We start from the raw sequence: 16,169 nt of genomic DNA on the forward strand, positions 1-16,169 counted from the left end.
TGCAGGTTTTCCAGAAATAATTGGATTTGAGTGGTTAGTAGTCATTTCATAAATCAATGTTATTAGAATAATTATTTAAATCATAACTTGTTGAAATTGTGCAGGATGTTTTGGCAAAAAAAGTAAAAATAATGTTATTATACACTTACATACATACAAATAAACAGTTGAAGATTGAAGATTTGTGAGGTTCATGATATTGATCGGCTTGTTTGGTTTTCTTCTTGCCACTTTGGTATTGAGATTAATTCTGCACAGAACTAAATATTTTGCCCATAGAATAATCAGTCCTCTGAGAAACGATTTAAGATAAAGACATGCGGTGTGCGTAGATGAGATTCTGATGAAAAGAACCATGTGCGGCTTGTTTACATCGCATACTTCCTGGTTTTAGAAATTCAATGAGCAATGCATCACATGGGTCTGGAATTGCCCAATGGCGAGGATGTTACTGTGTGTGTCATGTGCCATGGAGATCTGTTTTTTTTTTTTTTTTACTAGCAAATCTAAAAAACCCTGTCTCAGGCAGGGGAACAGATCAGCTGACAAGTGTCGGGTTAGAGACCAAGCAGCGCCAGAGAGGGGAGCGGAGGGGGAGAGTCGGCAGAGTGAGAGAGAGAGAGGGGCTTATATAATTCAGCTCATATCTCAGCTATTATAGATGCTACTGCTATACATAGCTGATATGAGCTGAGCTGAGCTTGCTAAAGCAAGGAGATGAGAAAGGTATGGAGGATTGCAATTGTCAGAATAATAGCTTACCACTATTTCTGGACAGAGAGTTCCCCCTCCCTATGTCAAGTTCAAGAGAGGTCACTGAAGGGATTCCCCACCCAAAATACCCATCCTGATAACATGTCATTTATGTTGGCAAACAGAAAGTATTCATAATTAATAACACTGAGTTTATATCCATGTCAGTAATTTTATGTTCATGTCAATAATTGCATGAAATCTGCATTTCAACGATCAGAGAAGAAAGCAAGCAGACTTGGGTGGAAATCCTGATCACCCCGCAATCAGGAATTTATCAGATGCTGCAGCTAAGAAGAGGCGAAAGCAATGGCCAGAAAATCAAAGAAAACACAGGGCAGAAGCAAAACGTATTAGGGCAGTTCTGGATCTTACACCAGATTCCTTTGTGGAGCCTCCTGAGGAAGTTATTGAAAGACTGTCTCCTGCAGAACCCACTCCACAGCCTCAGGCTCCAATAGCAGATGAACCATTGGCCTCCTCCACCCCAGAACAGAAACTGGTGGGTAAGAGTTGCAAAAGACTGAAGAAGCAAAATTTGAAATTGAGGAAACTGCTCTTCCAACTGAAAAAACAACTAGCCCAAGCACAAAAAAACTATGAAAAGATAAGGGAAGAGTTACAAAGGTCAAAGTAAAAGAGCAGACCAAAAATGGGGAGCAAGAGGAAAAGGTGTTTGAAGGAAAAGGCATCACGTCGAGAAAAATGTTATTCTCTAAGTAGAGACATGAACAGCCGACAGCTGTCTGGTAAGAAAGATACTGTAACAAAAAACTAAACTAAACTTCAGAAACGCATCCTCACCAAGACACTGAAGGAACTCCATGGAGAGTATAAACTCGGAGGTGGACGGTGAGGACTCCATATCCTACAGATATTTCTTATGCTTAAGGCCATTTCATGTCACTGAGCCAAAAGCAAGTGATCGGAACACATGTGCTTGTATAGATCATGAGAATGTTAAACTTCTGGTTGAGAAACTCAAGCAAAAATGGATGCTTAAAACATCAAGCATTTCTGAACTAATAGCAGCAATCGTCTGTGACCCAAAGAAAAAAAACTGCATGTACCGTGTGTGTGCCAAGTGCTGCTATGATGAGATTGAGGTTGAAGTGCCTGAAGAACCTGTAAAGATTATGTGGCAACAGCGGGAAAGAGAGAAGACTGTAGAAGGGGAAAGGCCATTCACCAACATTGTGAACAAGACAAAAACTGGGACCTGGAATGATCTTTTGAAGGTTTTCAATAGTAAGCTTGACTCTCTAGCAAGACACCAGTATAACTGGCTCCACCAAGCAGAATAGTGTCAACATCTAAAGGAGACCCTATCTGAGGAAGAGGCTGTACTCCACATGGACTTTTCAGAAAACTATGCTTGCAAATTGGCTTTGTTATGCGTGTTGTTTAGGTTGCACCATTATTCACATGCCTCATAGTATAAAATGCTTATTCTTTTTCATCATCTGCTTATTCTGTAATTTACTCAAGAATATTATTAAAACTAATTTAATGATACAGACTAATACTCAAAACATTGCAATAATGGGAACAAATTACAATACCAATACACTCTCTTGCTTTTTGACAAAACGTCATTCAGAATAACAAACCATGGTCATTCGGCATAACAGATATATTTAGGTAAAAGTAAAACCAAAAACGTCAAAACTTATTCTGACCTGTACTAATTAAAATATATAAAAGGAATATGTGATCATACTAAATTTTATTATATTTTAAATGAATTTCACTTCCTTATAAAAACTACTTGCTAAGAAAAGGGTAAACCCTAGTGGTTTGAAAGATATTGGCAAAGTATAAAGATTTAATATTACAACTAATTAGTATTTGGGGGCTGCACTGTGATCCTTAAATAGAGTCTTTTAATATGTCATCAAATGATTGTTGTTATAAATATGCCTGACAAGATTTTATTGTATATAAACTATTGTTACACTGAATTATATTTTTGTGGGCGTCCACTATAAATCATGGTAAAAATGTATGATAGCCATAATTTTTTGCTCAAAAAAAATAATAATTAAACAGGACTCATTCTAATGTACAGAAAAAACTAAAACTTTAAGATTGTATTACACTTTTATTTTTTTGATGCTTGAAAACCCATTTTCATCTTAGACTCATATATGTGGAATCTATGGATTCAGAACAGCTTCAGCTATGCATGTATGCATGTATTATGTACTTATAATACAGTATATATTATTTTATGGAAAATGTGCAATAAAGTAAAAAAATAAACAATTCGATTTTTTTTTCCATAAAGGAAAACAGAAGCTGATCCAGTTTGGGCATCCACTCTGCCCAGATGTACCCCTGCCAGCCCCCCCTGGGGTGCAACTGGACAAAACAAAGACTCACAGTGCACTGAATCACAGGCAGAACAAGCACACAGCTTTACCAATTGCCCCTCTGGACACAGCAAACTCTCTATATATTTCTCTGCTGCTCTGAGCAGGAACTGTGAGCACATTAAGGTCAGAAAAATAGATAACACGAGACCCTCTGCAACTTCCTGGAGAGGCCCAATACATTCAGTTTCATTCAACTTTTTTTACTTTATTGCACATTGTCCACTCAAATACTGTGTTATAAGTACATTATACATGATGTTCCGAAACCATAGATATAACACACATTTTGGTTTATAAGCAAATGTATATTGTTTAACAGTTAGAAACATTGGCTCGGTCCTCTGAGGGTTAAAAGGTGAATGGATTATCGCAATATACTTGCAACATCCAGATGCGCACAGCTACAGTGGAAGCCCTAATCAACATGTGATTGTATAAAAACGTTGCATGATCACCTTCCCCAGCTTTCGACACACACTATCGTAGCAGCACCGCCTTTAGGAACAAGACCTGAAATGCTGGACTGAGAAGCCTCTAATAGAATAGAATAAGAAACTCTCTGTACGCACATACAGCATGGTACTGTGTGAGGGTTTTCATTTGACATTTGGTGCATTTTAACTGCTTACAGAATAGAGATACAGTCACTATTATTCTTGGACATGTAAAGTCACCATAAATGGGCAGTGCAAAAATGTCCTTAGTTTTGACCTTTAATTTGAGGTCAAATGCTCATCTGGAGTGATTTTAGCTTCATACCACCTTACAAAGAGGAGATAGGCCTTTGGTCAATATGGAACATGTATATGAAGTCATTTATGCACCATCTAAAAAAAATTCCTTTGTTGTTACCTTTCACCTTTCTTTCAAAGTCAAACTCATATTCAAAGTCAGTGAAGTTATAATTTCACCAAGTAGGAATGTTCACATTCCCAATCTGACTTCAGATTCTAAAAGAGAATCATTGATTTAGTTAAGACATTGACTATCACCTTTGTGTTCTGCATGAATGTCATTTAACAAATTATGTTAACATCAAAAGACCCAGAAACTTGCAAACATGACACTAGTAGAGTACTACCAATGTGAATCAATCCAAGCTGCTACACATAAGAACATGGTTGTCATGACCCAATTCAAAATACTGTATGTGCTGCATCACACTGCTATTGTTCACCAATCACAATAACAGCTCTTCATTTGAGTCATTAAGTGACATTCCTTATGTAGACCACTGATGCCATCTTGTGGACAAGTTTTGAAATTGCATTAAGAATCTTGAATAACAGACACTAGCAGAGATACACATATATGGTAGAATTATTGTGAAAACTACTAATGATATAATGCAACTACACTTAACATCTGATTGCAGCATTTAGTGCATTTTTTAAGCTATTTAAGCTTTTAAACTGTATTGGCATTCTATTCGATTATACTGTCTGAATTCAACAGCTATTGCTTAACACAGTGGAAAAACTATCCTTAAACAACGCAGACGAAGTTTCATCAGGAACTTCCATTTTAGTTATTATTATTATTATTCCGTTCGGACAAACACTATCTCCTCCTACAATTCTTGACGTACATACACAAAACTTCACACAGTGAAATATCATTATGATACCATGTGTGGTGCTTGTGCTTTTTGTACAGCTAGGATCGATATTTACTGAGTTAAGATCGATTGAAAAACCCAAATTTCCCACTGACTTGAATGGTGGAACGGATTCTCGCGCACAGACAGGCCAACTGAACGGCCAGTAGCCAATCAGTGTTGTTTATGCAAATTACAGCCCAGTCAGTAGCCAATCAACGGTCACAATTCCCATCGTTCAATTCCTCCTCCCTGTCTCTGCTATACACTGCGCCTTGCAACTGTGATTTCCCACTGTGGTCCTTACAGCATGTATTAATTGATTTCTATATTAAATACTGTATAGTTATAATACTTATACCAGTGCCACTACTAATAATTATACTACATTAAATGTGTATACAGGGCTTTAATACGGATTATTTGTAATGTTATTATTCCATATTATTCAGTCCTGTCACAACTGCGCTCTTAGACTTGGTTAGGAAAAAGCCTACATATCTCAGTTTATTCCCTATAATATAGCATGTTTTCTATGACTTTACCTTGCTTTAACCTTACACCCCCTTGTCCCGCAGGCGGAACATGGTACTGCAACTGCACGTCATGTAATCAAAAATGATTTCTAATAAACAATTTAAAAAAAGCAAAAATGCCGACTCAATATCAAAACCATTGTCTTCCTACCGTCAAACAGCGAAGGACTTTTTCGAATCCGTAATTTCACCTCTGTGATATCGTAATGAGGTAATTTCACCCTTCACAATGTGGCTAGGACTCCCTGGTTCGACAGTAGGCGTAACAAGCAGTGACAAGCGGTAGTGTAGGATTATGCACAGCGAATCGAGATTCAGAGCATTTTATATATAATAATATTATATATACTGTATTATAAGTACATAATACGTGCATAGCTGAAGCTGTTCTGAATCCATAGATACTACATACACCGATCAGGCATAACATTATGACCACCTGCCTAATATTGTGTAGGTCCCCCTTTTGCTGCCAAAACAGCGCTGACCCATCGAGGCATGGACTCCACTAGACCTCTGAAGGTGTGCTGTGGTATCTGGCACCAAGAAGTTAGCAGCAGATCCTTTAAGTCCTGTAAGTTGCGAGGTGGGGCCTCCATGGATCGGACTTGTTTGACCAGCACACCCCACAAAGGCTCGATTGGATTGAGGACAATTGGAGGCCAAGTCAACACCTTGAACTCGTGATTCATCAGACCAGGCCACCTTCTTCCATTGCTCCGTGTTCCAGTTCTGATGCTCACGTGCCCATTGTAGGCACTTTTGGCAGTGGACAGGGGTCAGCATGGGCACCCTGACTGGTCTGCATCTACGCAGCCCCATACGCAACAAACTGCGATGCACTGTGTGTTCTGACACCTTTCTATCAGAACCAGCATTAACTTTTTCAGCAATTTGAGCTACAGTAGTTCGTCTGTTGGATCGGATCACACGGGCCAGCCTTCGCTCCCCACGTGCATCAATGAGCCTTGGCCGCCCATGACCCTGTTGCCGGTTCACCGCTTTTCCTTCCTTGGAGCACTTTTGATAGGTACTGACCACTGCAGACCAGGAACACCCCACAAGAGCTGCAGTTTTAGAGATGCTCTGACCAGTCGTCTAGCCATCACAATCTGGCCCTTTTCAAAGTTGCTCAGATCCTTACGCTTGCCCATTTTCCTGCTTTGAGGACAAAATGTTCACTTGCTGCCTAATATATCACACCCACTGACAGGTGCCATGATAACGAGATTATCAGTGTTATTCACTTCACCTGTCAGTGGTCATAATGTTATGGCTGATCGGTGTGTAATTATATGACACCTTCAGTTTCTCACTATTGTTCAAGAAGCGATTCTATAATCTAAGAGTACATCTCGTATGAACCACTTCCAAAAGAAGGAAAGTCGAATCTCCAGACCAAGTTCTTCATCTGCCTAAATTAATGTCAACCAAGAGGGGGGTGCTGGCGATTTGAGTTGAGTGCAAATTGTACACTGATAACATTTTTAATGACATATCCAATAGATTACTGTACTTAAAATATCTGCCATCTGCCAAAAATACTGGACAGGGGGTCAAAGTAAATACACTACATGGCCAAAAGTATGTGGACATCTGCTTGTCGAACATCTCATTCCAAAATCATGGACATTAAAATGGAGTTGGTCCCCCCTTTGATGTAATAACAGCCTCCTCTCTTTCCACTAGATGTTGGAACATTGCTGCAGGGATTTGCTTCCATTCAGCCAGAAGAGCATTAGTGAGGTCGGGCACTGATGTTGGGTGATTAGGCTTGGCTCATAGTCGGTGTTCCAATTAATCCCAAAGGTGTTCGATGGAGTTGAGGTCTGGGCTCTGTGCAGACCGGACTCGACAAACTATTTCTTTATGGACCTCGGTTTGTCCACGGGGGCATTGCAAAGGAAAGAGGAAAGGGCCTTCCCCAAACTGTTGCTCAAAAGTAGAATGTCATTGTATTCTGTAGCTTAAAGATTTCCCTTCAGTGGAACTAAAGGCCCCGAACCATGAAAAACAGCCCTATACCATTATTCCTTCTCCAAACTTTACAGTTAGTACTATGCATTCGGGTAGGTAGCATTCTCCTGGCATCCGCCAAACCCAGATCTGTCCATCAGACTGCCAGATGGTGAAGCGTGATTCATCACTCCAGAGATTGCGTTTCTACTGCTCCAGAGTCCAATGGCAGTGATCTTTACACCACTCTAGTCAATGCCTGGCATTGTGCATGGTGATTTTAGTCTCGTGTGGCTGCCCAGCCATGGAAACCCATTTCATGAAGCTCCCAACGAACAGTTCTTGTGCTGACATTGCTTCCAGAGGCAGTTTGGCCAAATATTGACTGAAGGGGGTGATTACTTATGCATTCAATTATTTTCCGTTTAGTATTTGTAATTAATTTAGACAATTTACAGATCATATTTTTTACTTTGACATTATGGACATTTTCTGTGTTGATTAGTGGCAAAAACTCCTGATTAAATCCATTCTGATTTCATGTTGTAAAACAATGATATGTGGAAAGTCTAAGGGGGGTGAATACTTTTGAGAACCACTGTATATGACTGTCAGCAATGGGTGTGGCTGAAATAGCCAAATCCACTAATTTGAATGGGTGTCCACATACTGTTGGCCATGTAGTTTAAAAATACCGGACAGTCCAGTAAAATACTGGACTGTCGGCAACCCTAATTGGCACAGACATCTTTACAATTTTCTACATTTTCATGTTTAAATGGTTAAACAGATGTTTATTATTGATATTTTGGTTTTGTTAAACAGTTATTTACATAAAATAAGTAAAAAAGGAAACATTATCAATAATGATCACATCCTAGTTGGAACTGGTTTATGTGGCTCTGGAGCTGGAGCTGGTTAAAAGCAGCCGGAGCCAGAGCAGCAGTGTGAAGCTGCACCGGAGCCGGTCCGGAACTGGAGCTAGGGCTGCTGGAGCCACTCCAGAGCTGGAGCCAGCAAACCCGGAGCATTGCCAACCCTACATTGCACCCTTGACAATCCTACCATCAGTAAATGTCCCCTTGTTCTTTGTCAAATAATGTATTTTCTTGAGTGGTTTTGTGAACAACAGTTAAGTATTCTATTTAAACTCATTGCAGTACCATAAGCTTGATAGAGGCAGACAACAGATTTAGAACGTTTCCAGCAAACATTTCTAGAGGGCTCACTGTGTAATTGTTTACACCATTTTAACATTTTAAGCAGTACAATTTGGTACCGTATGAGGTAATCATACATTAAACTTGTCAGTTCTGGTAGAAGTCAGACTTACCTGCTCGATCCCATGTCCAATAAGGATTGTGTCTTTGTCATTCCCGTTCCTCCAAACACCACTGAAGAGGAAGTTTGAGGCAATGCTGAGAAAAAAATAATAATAATTAGCTGACACAGGAATTTAGTTTTACAGTAGCCCATTTCTTGTTAGATCTTAATAAAGGTTCTACCTGAGCTATGCATAACATAAGAACATTTACAAACAAGAGGTGGCCATTCGACCCATCGTACTTTTTTGGTGTCCATTAATAACTAAGTGATCCAAGGATCCTAACTTTCTTGAAATGTGGTTCCCAGAACTGTACACAGTATTCTAGATGAGGTCTAACTAGTGCATTGTACAGTCTTAACATTACTTCCCTTGTTTTGCATTCTACACTTTTGACAATATACCCTAACATTCTATTTGCCTTTTTTATTGCTTCCCCACATTGTTTGGATGGAGAAAGTGAGGAGTCCAAATAGACTCCTAGGTCTTTCTCTTGCATTACTTCATTTTGTTCTATTCCTCCCATAGTGTAGTTATTGTGGATATTTTTGTTACTTGCACGTAATACCTTCCGTAATACCGTCCACATTGAATTTCATCTGCCAGGTGTCGGCCCACAACTGAATAATATCCAAGTCCCTTTGAACAGCCTCTGCTGCCAAGATTGTATCTGCTGAGCCACCTATTTTAGTATCATTCCCAGAGATGTAAAAGGTAGTCGGAAAGTCATACTTGAGTAAAAGTAAAAATATTGTAATCAAAAACTTACTCCAGTAAAAGTAGTCTCCCATTCAAACAGTACTTGAGTAAAAGTAAAAAAGTAGCTACTTAAAAGTAAATTGTGTTTTTAGTAATAAAGTGAAATTGCAATGTCTTTGTGTGTGAGCCTTATAAAGCGGGCACGCAAGAGATTCATTCGGTGTTTTAATCCAACATTTTATTTTCCATAAATTATCAAGGTATTGTATTTTTATGGTTCCTCAATTTTGTCCTCAAAGTTGATGTGTTACAAGCAGGAAAAATGGGCAAGCATAAGGATGTGAGCAACTTTGACAAGGGCCAAATTGTGATGGTTAGACGACAGAGCATCTCCAAAACTGCAGCTCTTATGGGGTGTTCCCGGTCTGCAGTGGTTAGTAAGTATCAAAAGTGGTCCAAGGAAGGACTCTCACTTATTAGGTATTTAGACTGGACTCTTGTATTACAAAAGTTTCATTGTATTGAATAACAATGCCTTTCAACACTACTGTGTCTTCATCTGGGCTATAACTACCTAACAAGTGAGAGTGTGGCTACAACATCAAATTGTATAATTATAATATATATATTATATATATATATATACACACTCACCTAAAGGATTATTAGGAACACCATACTAATACTGTGTTTGACCCCCTTTCGCCTTCAGAACTGCCTTAATTCTACGTGGCATTGATTCTGAAAGGTGCTGAAAGCATTCTTTAGAAATGTTGGCCCATATTGATAGGATAGCATCTTGTAGTTGATGGAGATTTGTGGGATGCACATCCAGGGCACGAAGCTCCCGTTCCACCACATCCCAAAGATGCTCTATTGGGTTGAGATCTGGTGACTGTGGGGGCCAGTTTAGTACAGTGAACTCATTGTCATGTTCAAGAAACCAATTTGAAATGATTCGACCTTTGTGACATGGTGCATTATCCTGCTGGAAGTAGCCATCAGAGGATGGGTACATGGTGGTCATAAAGGGATGGACATGGTCAGAAACAATGCTCAGGTAGGCCGTGGCATTTAAACGATGCCCAATTGGCACTAAGGGGCCTAGTGTGCCAAGAAAACATCCCCCACACCATTACACCACCACCACCAGCCTGCACAGTGGTAACAAGGCATGATGGATCCATGTTCTCATTCTGTTTACGCCAAATTCTGACTCTACCATCTGAATGTCTCAACAGAAATCGAGACTCATCAGACCAGGCAACATTTTTCCAGTGTTCAACTGTCCAATTTTGGTGAGCTTGTGCAAATTGTAGCCTCTTTTTCCTATTTGTAGTGGAGATGAGTGGTACCCGGTGGGGTCTTCTGCTGTTGTAGCCCATCCGCCTCAAGGTTGTACGTGTTGTGGCTTCACAAATGCTTTGCTGCATACCTTGGTTGTAACGAGTGGTTATTTCAGTCAAAGTTGCTCTTCTATCAGCTTGAATCAGTCGGCCCATTCTCCTCTGACCTCTAGCATCAACAAGGCATTTTCGTCCACAGGACTGCCGCATACTGGATGTTTTTTCCTTTTCACACCATTCTTTGTAAACCCTAGAAATGGTTGTGCGTGAAAATCCCAGTAACTGAGCAGATTGTGAAATACTCAGACCGGCCCGTCTGGCACCAACAACCCTGCCACGCTCAAAATTGCTTAAATCACCTTTCTTTCCCATTCAGACATTCAGTTTGGAGTTCAGGAGATTGTCTTGACCAGGACCACACCCCTAAATGCATTGAAGCAACTGCCATGTGATTGGTTGGTTAGATAATTGCATTAATGAGAAATTGAACAGGTGTTCCTAATAATCCTTTAGGTGAGTGTATATTGAAGACTATGTATAGGAAAGTTGAAGAAAGTGTTTTGTGATAATTATATAATGTTTTATATTGATGTTAGCATTAGAAATGGCTTGTATACAGACTGAGCAAATTAGCTTTATCTAGCCTAGCAAAACAAAATGGTTGTTAAAAATACATACTATTGAAATTATTATCTATGCTTCTTCTTCTGTTTTTGTATGATAAGAGAAATGGGTTTTCCCGAATGTATCCACCCTTGGGTTTGTCTGTATGTGGATTTCCTGTTTCTCCTCTCAAAGCTAAAGATGTTACCTCGTTGTTAAGAAAACCACAAGATCGTACCGTTTGTATGCTGTAACAGGACCAGACATCTGCCTCTATGATGAACGTCCCCCTTGGGAAGGGCAGCCTACAAACTTTCCGGAGCTTGCATCTTTTGAAGCCTTTGATTGGATGAACGGCCACAAGATTCTACATCATTTTCCTATAAAGCTTCACTCATGTGTGTAAACATTAAGTTCTCACTGAAGGAATTCCCCGACGTGGTGCTTCCAAGCCAGCTTGATTATTGAAGTTCTATTTGCTTTATCTCAATGACTTTTCCAGTTATTTCAGAGGCAGGTTCTACATATATATATACATATACATATACATATATATACATATATATAATTATAAAATGTGATGTTGTCCTTACACATGCCATCATAAAAACTGGAACAAACTACCCAGCGATGTGGTTGACGCTGGAAATTTGGGAACATTTAAAATGTGAATAATACAGTAATAAAAATCATATTTAATTATCAGGGTTCTTGCACCATTTTTAAAGTCAAATTCCATGCTTTTTAAGACCTTTTTAAGACCTCAACAAATATAATTTAAGACCCAAAAAATGTCTCAACAACGAAAAGATGACACGCAGCCAGACGTCAACGTCTGTAGCTAGCTAACGTAACATAAAACGTATTAATGGCGGAGTCTCTCATTGTCTAATACTAAGTTAACCCTCAGAAGACTGAGCAAATTTTTCCTGTTTTTAACACTTTTACATTCTAGCTGATAAACAATATGCATTTGCTTATAAACCACAAAGTGTTTTATATCTATTTTTTCAGAACAACCTCTGCTAAATGCATTTTTCATGTATAATGTACTTATAAGACATACTTATAAGTATTTGAGTGAACAATGTGCAATAAAAAAAACTATTCATTTTTATATTATTATTATTGATTTGACACCCCACACAGTAATAGTGAACAGTTTTGACACTTAGAACAAAGCCTTAGGTATTGAAATATACATTGTATTTCAATAAACTATATACATAACACTGAAATAATGCACCTTTTTTGCAAACTGACCCAGGAGAACATTGAGATCCTATTTTCCCTGAGTTATTCAGGTCCCTCAGACATGCCACTGAGCAAAGATGGGCCTCTCCAGGAAGTGGCAGAGGGGCTTCTGGCATGCAAGGGAGTCCTGTTATATATTCTGCTGACCTCACAATCTTGATCGGCTTCTGTTTTCCATTGCTGGAAAAAAAAAAATCTAATTCTGTTTCTTTTTTACTTTATTGCACATTGTCCACTTATATGTAATATAATAATATAATATATACTGTATTATAAGTACATAATACATGCATAGCTGAAGCTGTTCTGAATCCATAGATACCACACCTGTCTGTAACCCGACACTGATCAGCTGCCTGAGACGGGGTTTTTTGGATTGGCTATTAAAGGCAGATCTCCATGGCACATGACACACACAGTAACATCCTCTCCATTGGGCAATTCCAGCCCCATGTGCTGACTTGCAAATTGAATTTCTAAAACCAGAAAGTACACGATGTAAACAAACCGCACATGGCTGTTTTCAGCAGAATCTCAGCTACAGCACTAAAAACACCGCAAGTCTTTATCTCAGATCATTTCTCAGATAATTAATACTTTGTAATTGATGCCCAAATTTTGGGCGGATCCGCCTAAGTCGCCCTTTGTTCAGAATTCGTTACTGTTCGGTTTATACAGGTCATCTCGGTGAGATGCTTTCCTTATGACTCATCATAGTTAGACGTTCCTTTGCATTAGCCCAGTCAGCCGAGAGCGAAGATGCTGTGTATTTCTTTCCTTCAACATACTGTGCGTCAGTGCAGAAACGTAAGTTATAATTATGAATAACTTGTTTTATGTTTAAGCTAAATTAGTAATGTTTATGTTGAATATTGTAAACATAGCAAAGTAACCTTACAGTCCAATCGTCATATTCTGTTTGTTTATTTAAGTTCTTGTGATCAGCACAGTAAGCTTAAAAGAATTGTTATTTCTTTGTTTATTTACAGACCACGGATAAACACAGATAAAATCAACCTTACATTAAAAAGGATATAAATACTATTATTTAAACACTCTCGGGCTGCTATCGATACATTACTATTATTATTTGGATTATCTACTGGCTGAACCTGATTAATTTCACCCCTTCTGGAATTCCTCTGTCTCTCGCCTCCAGTCATCTGATCGTGACTCCTATCCTTGGTCATCTGTTTAAACAAACGAGCTAGCCTAGCCTAACAACGTCCCTGCCCTCTCTTACAAGAGGTGTTCCTCCTCTCCAAGAAAGACAAACAAACCGTTTCCATAAATAAAAATGGTGTGTATTAGGGATCAAACCAGAGCAGCTAAGTATAATTTATAAGAAAAATAAGGAATAAACAAAATAGACAAGTAACATTCTTTTAAACAGATTATATGGTTGACAGTACTTATCCACACTTTTACAAGTTGTATATAGTCATACAGTCCTAGATAGATTTTTTGAACCTGAGGCCTAAGCTTTAATAGCCAATTCTGTATTTAAGTGCTCACAAATTAAGAAAGAGTCATACAGATGTCTATAACAGGCAAATATTCAGATACCAGACCAACTTCAGCCACAAACACGATGCCAACAAGGTATTCACTATCAAACATCACTACAAGCCTGGAAAAAGCACACCTTAATAAATCACGCCATCTAGAAATAACAACAACAAACGCAAGTCTTACACATAACACATGTAACTAAATAAAACACCAAAACAAACGATAAATACCACAAAGAACAAACCACACAAAAATAAGTCCACACGCTGTATACCATCACGATGACTCACATAACATATTAACATCGCAATAACAAGCTACTGCAAACCAGTACATGGGTTGTTCAGTAACGACTCCTCAGGACAGTCCTCCCTTCCACACTCCTTTGTTGTCTTCTTTACAAACGGTATAGTTCAGGGCATCAGTTTAGTCAGTCCGAAGAGCAGGAAAATGGAAAAGCACTCTTTTACTCATCTGTACAATATCTGGCTTCTCTGACGGCTCCACAAGCTCGCAGTCTTCTCGGTTGGCCGGGTCGCTTGTTAACAGCTCGATAAATACATCGTGGGTCCTTAATTGCAATGTACCTCCATTTACGTGTGGTTATGAAAGAATAAATCCATAATTTACCTAACTAATAAAATTACAAAACTATGAAAACAAAAAAAACAACCACGGCTTAGGCTAAAAAGACCCACCCCGCCTGGAACACCCTAACTACAGAATGAAAAAAAGCCTCTCCTTCCGGGTTCCTACTTCCTCTTTTAAGCTCCCTGTCTTAAAGGGCCAATCAGTAGGTTGAACTTCTCGTCGACCACGTTTGTTATGGGGCACGTGCATGTACTATGCGTGTTTCCACGTGGGTTTACATCACTTCTGATTGGTCAGATTATTTCCAGTTGCGTTGCATAGGTCTCAAGTTTTCAAAACGACAATGCATGAGATTTGTCACAAAAAAATTACAGATACTGTCGCCGCCGGCAAAAGCAGAAGCCTTTTTTTTTTCTTTTCTTTTTCTTTTAAACATTTTTTGGAGACAAATGCCTAAGATTTTAAGGGCAATGCGTGAGATTTGAGAGCTATACCTGCAACAAGAATACAGGTTACTACACCGCTTTACTAACATGGACAATTCATAACCATCTCGAAAAAAACGATATGTCAACGCTACACAGCTACATGCACAATGCCCATTGATCTAATGCAACACAAAACAGCTGCTATTAATTACCAAAATAACACTTCCCCATACCAATGCATTTCCAATAGCGGAAAGCTAACAATACTGTGCACTGCACTACCACGACTTATCGGTGCCCTGCAGCTCGGACACAGGTACACATGCGCATTCAGATCAATACTCACTTCTCTTTGCCGTGTGCTTGGAGCGGGGTGTCCGTGTCCTTTTGTTTCTCCCATAACTCGACAAACTCACCAGCACGTCGCAGTTTTTCCATGCAATTGTGAGCACTAGTGTTAAACTATTCATTTGCATACCCATTATTAACGTTATATATTTATTTTTTTCATGCAGCTGCGCGGTGAATTTGTTTATTATTATTTTTTTCGTTGTGGGCATACTACTTTGAAAGCAAACCTAAATGGTAATATTGACCCTGCCTTTCTGTGTGAAGACCAATCAAAATAAGTTTTATTGCCAAATGGTAAAATGTGTGTGACCGACATATGAATGGTGCAATGGAATTGCAGAATGAAGCATATAGCCAGTTTAATATTCATGATGTACCCGAAGTAAGTGACAGTAACGGAGACATCTGTGGGAAATGTAGTAGAGTGAAAAGTACATTATTTTGTTCATAAATATAGTGGAGTAAAAGTAACAGTAGCCACAAATAACAAATACTTAAAGTACAAATACCAAAAAAAACCTACTTAATTACAGGAACAAAGTATTTGTACTTCATTACTTTACACCCCTGTTAATTCCAACTACATGATTGCTTACGCAGGATTTGTGGGAAAAAAATGCACATTTCACCAAACACTGTAGTGTTAAAGAATTGCAAAAAGTGCAAAGCTAAAGCTAAATAATTATTTCCCAATTTAACATGAAACGCTAAAATATATTTGTCAATTCTATAGATGCTGAAAGTGTTTCTTCTGATTGTCACTTTACAGAACAACGGCAAGTTTAACCAACTGATGATGCTGAAATTTAATAGGACATTTTCATTCATGAAACTGTAAATGCTT

The 16,169-nt window shown here is 38.8% G+C and overlaps 1 protein-coding gene across 6 annotated transcripts in view; it reads right to left on the bottom strand.

Annotated features, from left to right (window-relative positions):
* The window catches only part of LOC136738487 (intersectin-2), a 235,780-nt gene that overhangs the window by 136,801 nt on the left and 82,810 nt on the right, over positions 1 to 16,169 (bottom strand). For 5 of the 6 annotated variants that reach the window (XM_066698568.1, XM_066698407.1, XM_066698655.1 and 2 more), the window contains exon 8: positions 8,551 to 8,635. In XM_066698568.1, coding sequence (XP_066554665.1) covers positions 8,551 to 8,635 — 85 coding nt within the window. Of the gene's footprint in view, positions 1 to 8,550; positions 8,636 to 14,289; positions 14,668 to 16,169 lie in introns of those variants that run through there. The other variant, XM_066698739.1, reaches the window with a different exon arrangement.

This window comes from Amia ocellicauda, chromosome 1, assembly GCF_036373705.1.
Source record: "Amia ocellicauda isolate fAmiCal2 chromosome 1, fAmiCal2.hap1, whole genome shotgun sequence".
Lineage (NCBI taxonomy): Eukaryota > Metazoa > Chordata > Actinopteri > Amiiformes > Amiidae > Amia > Amia ocellicauda.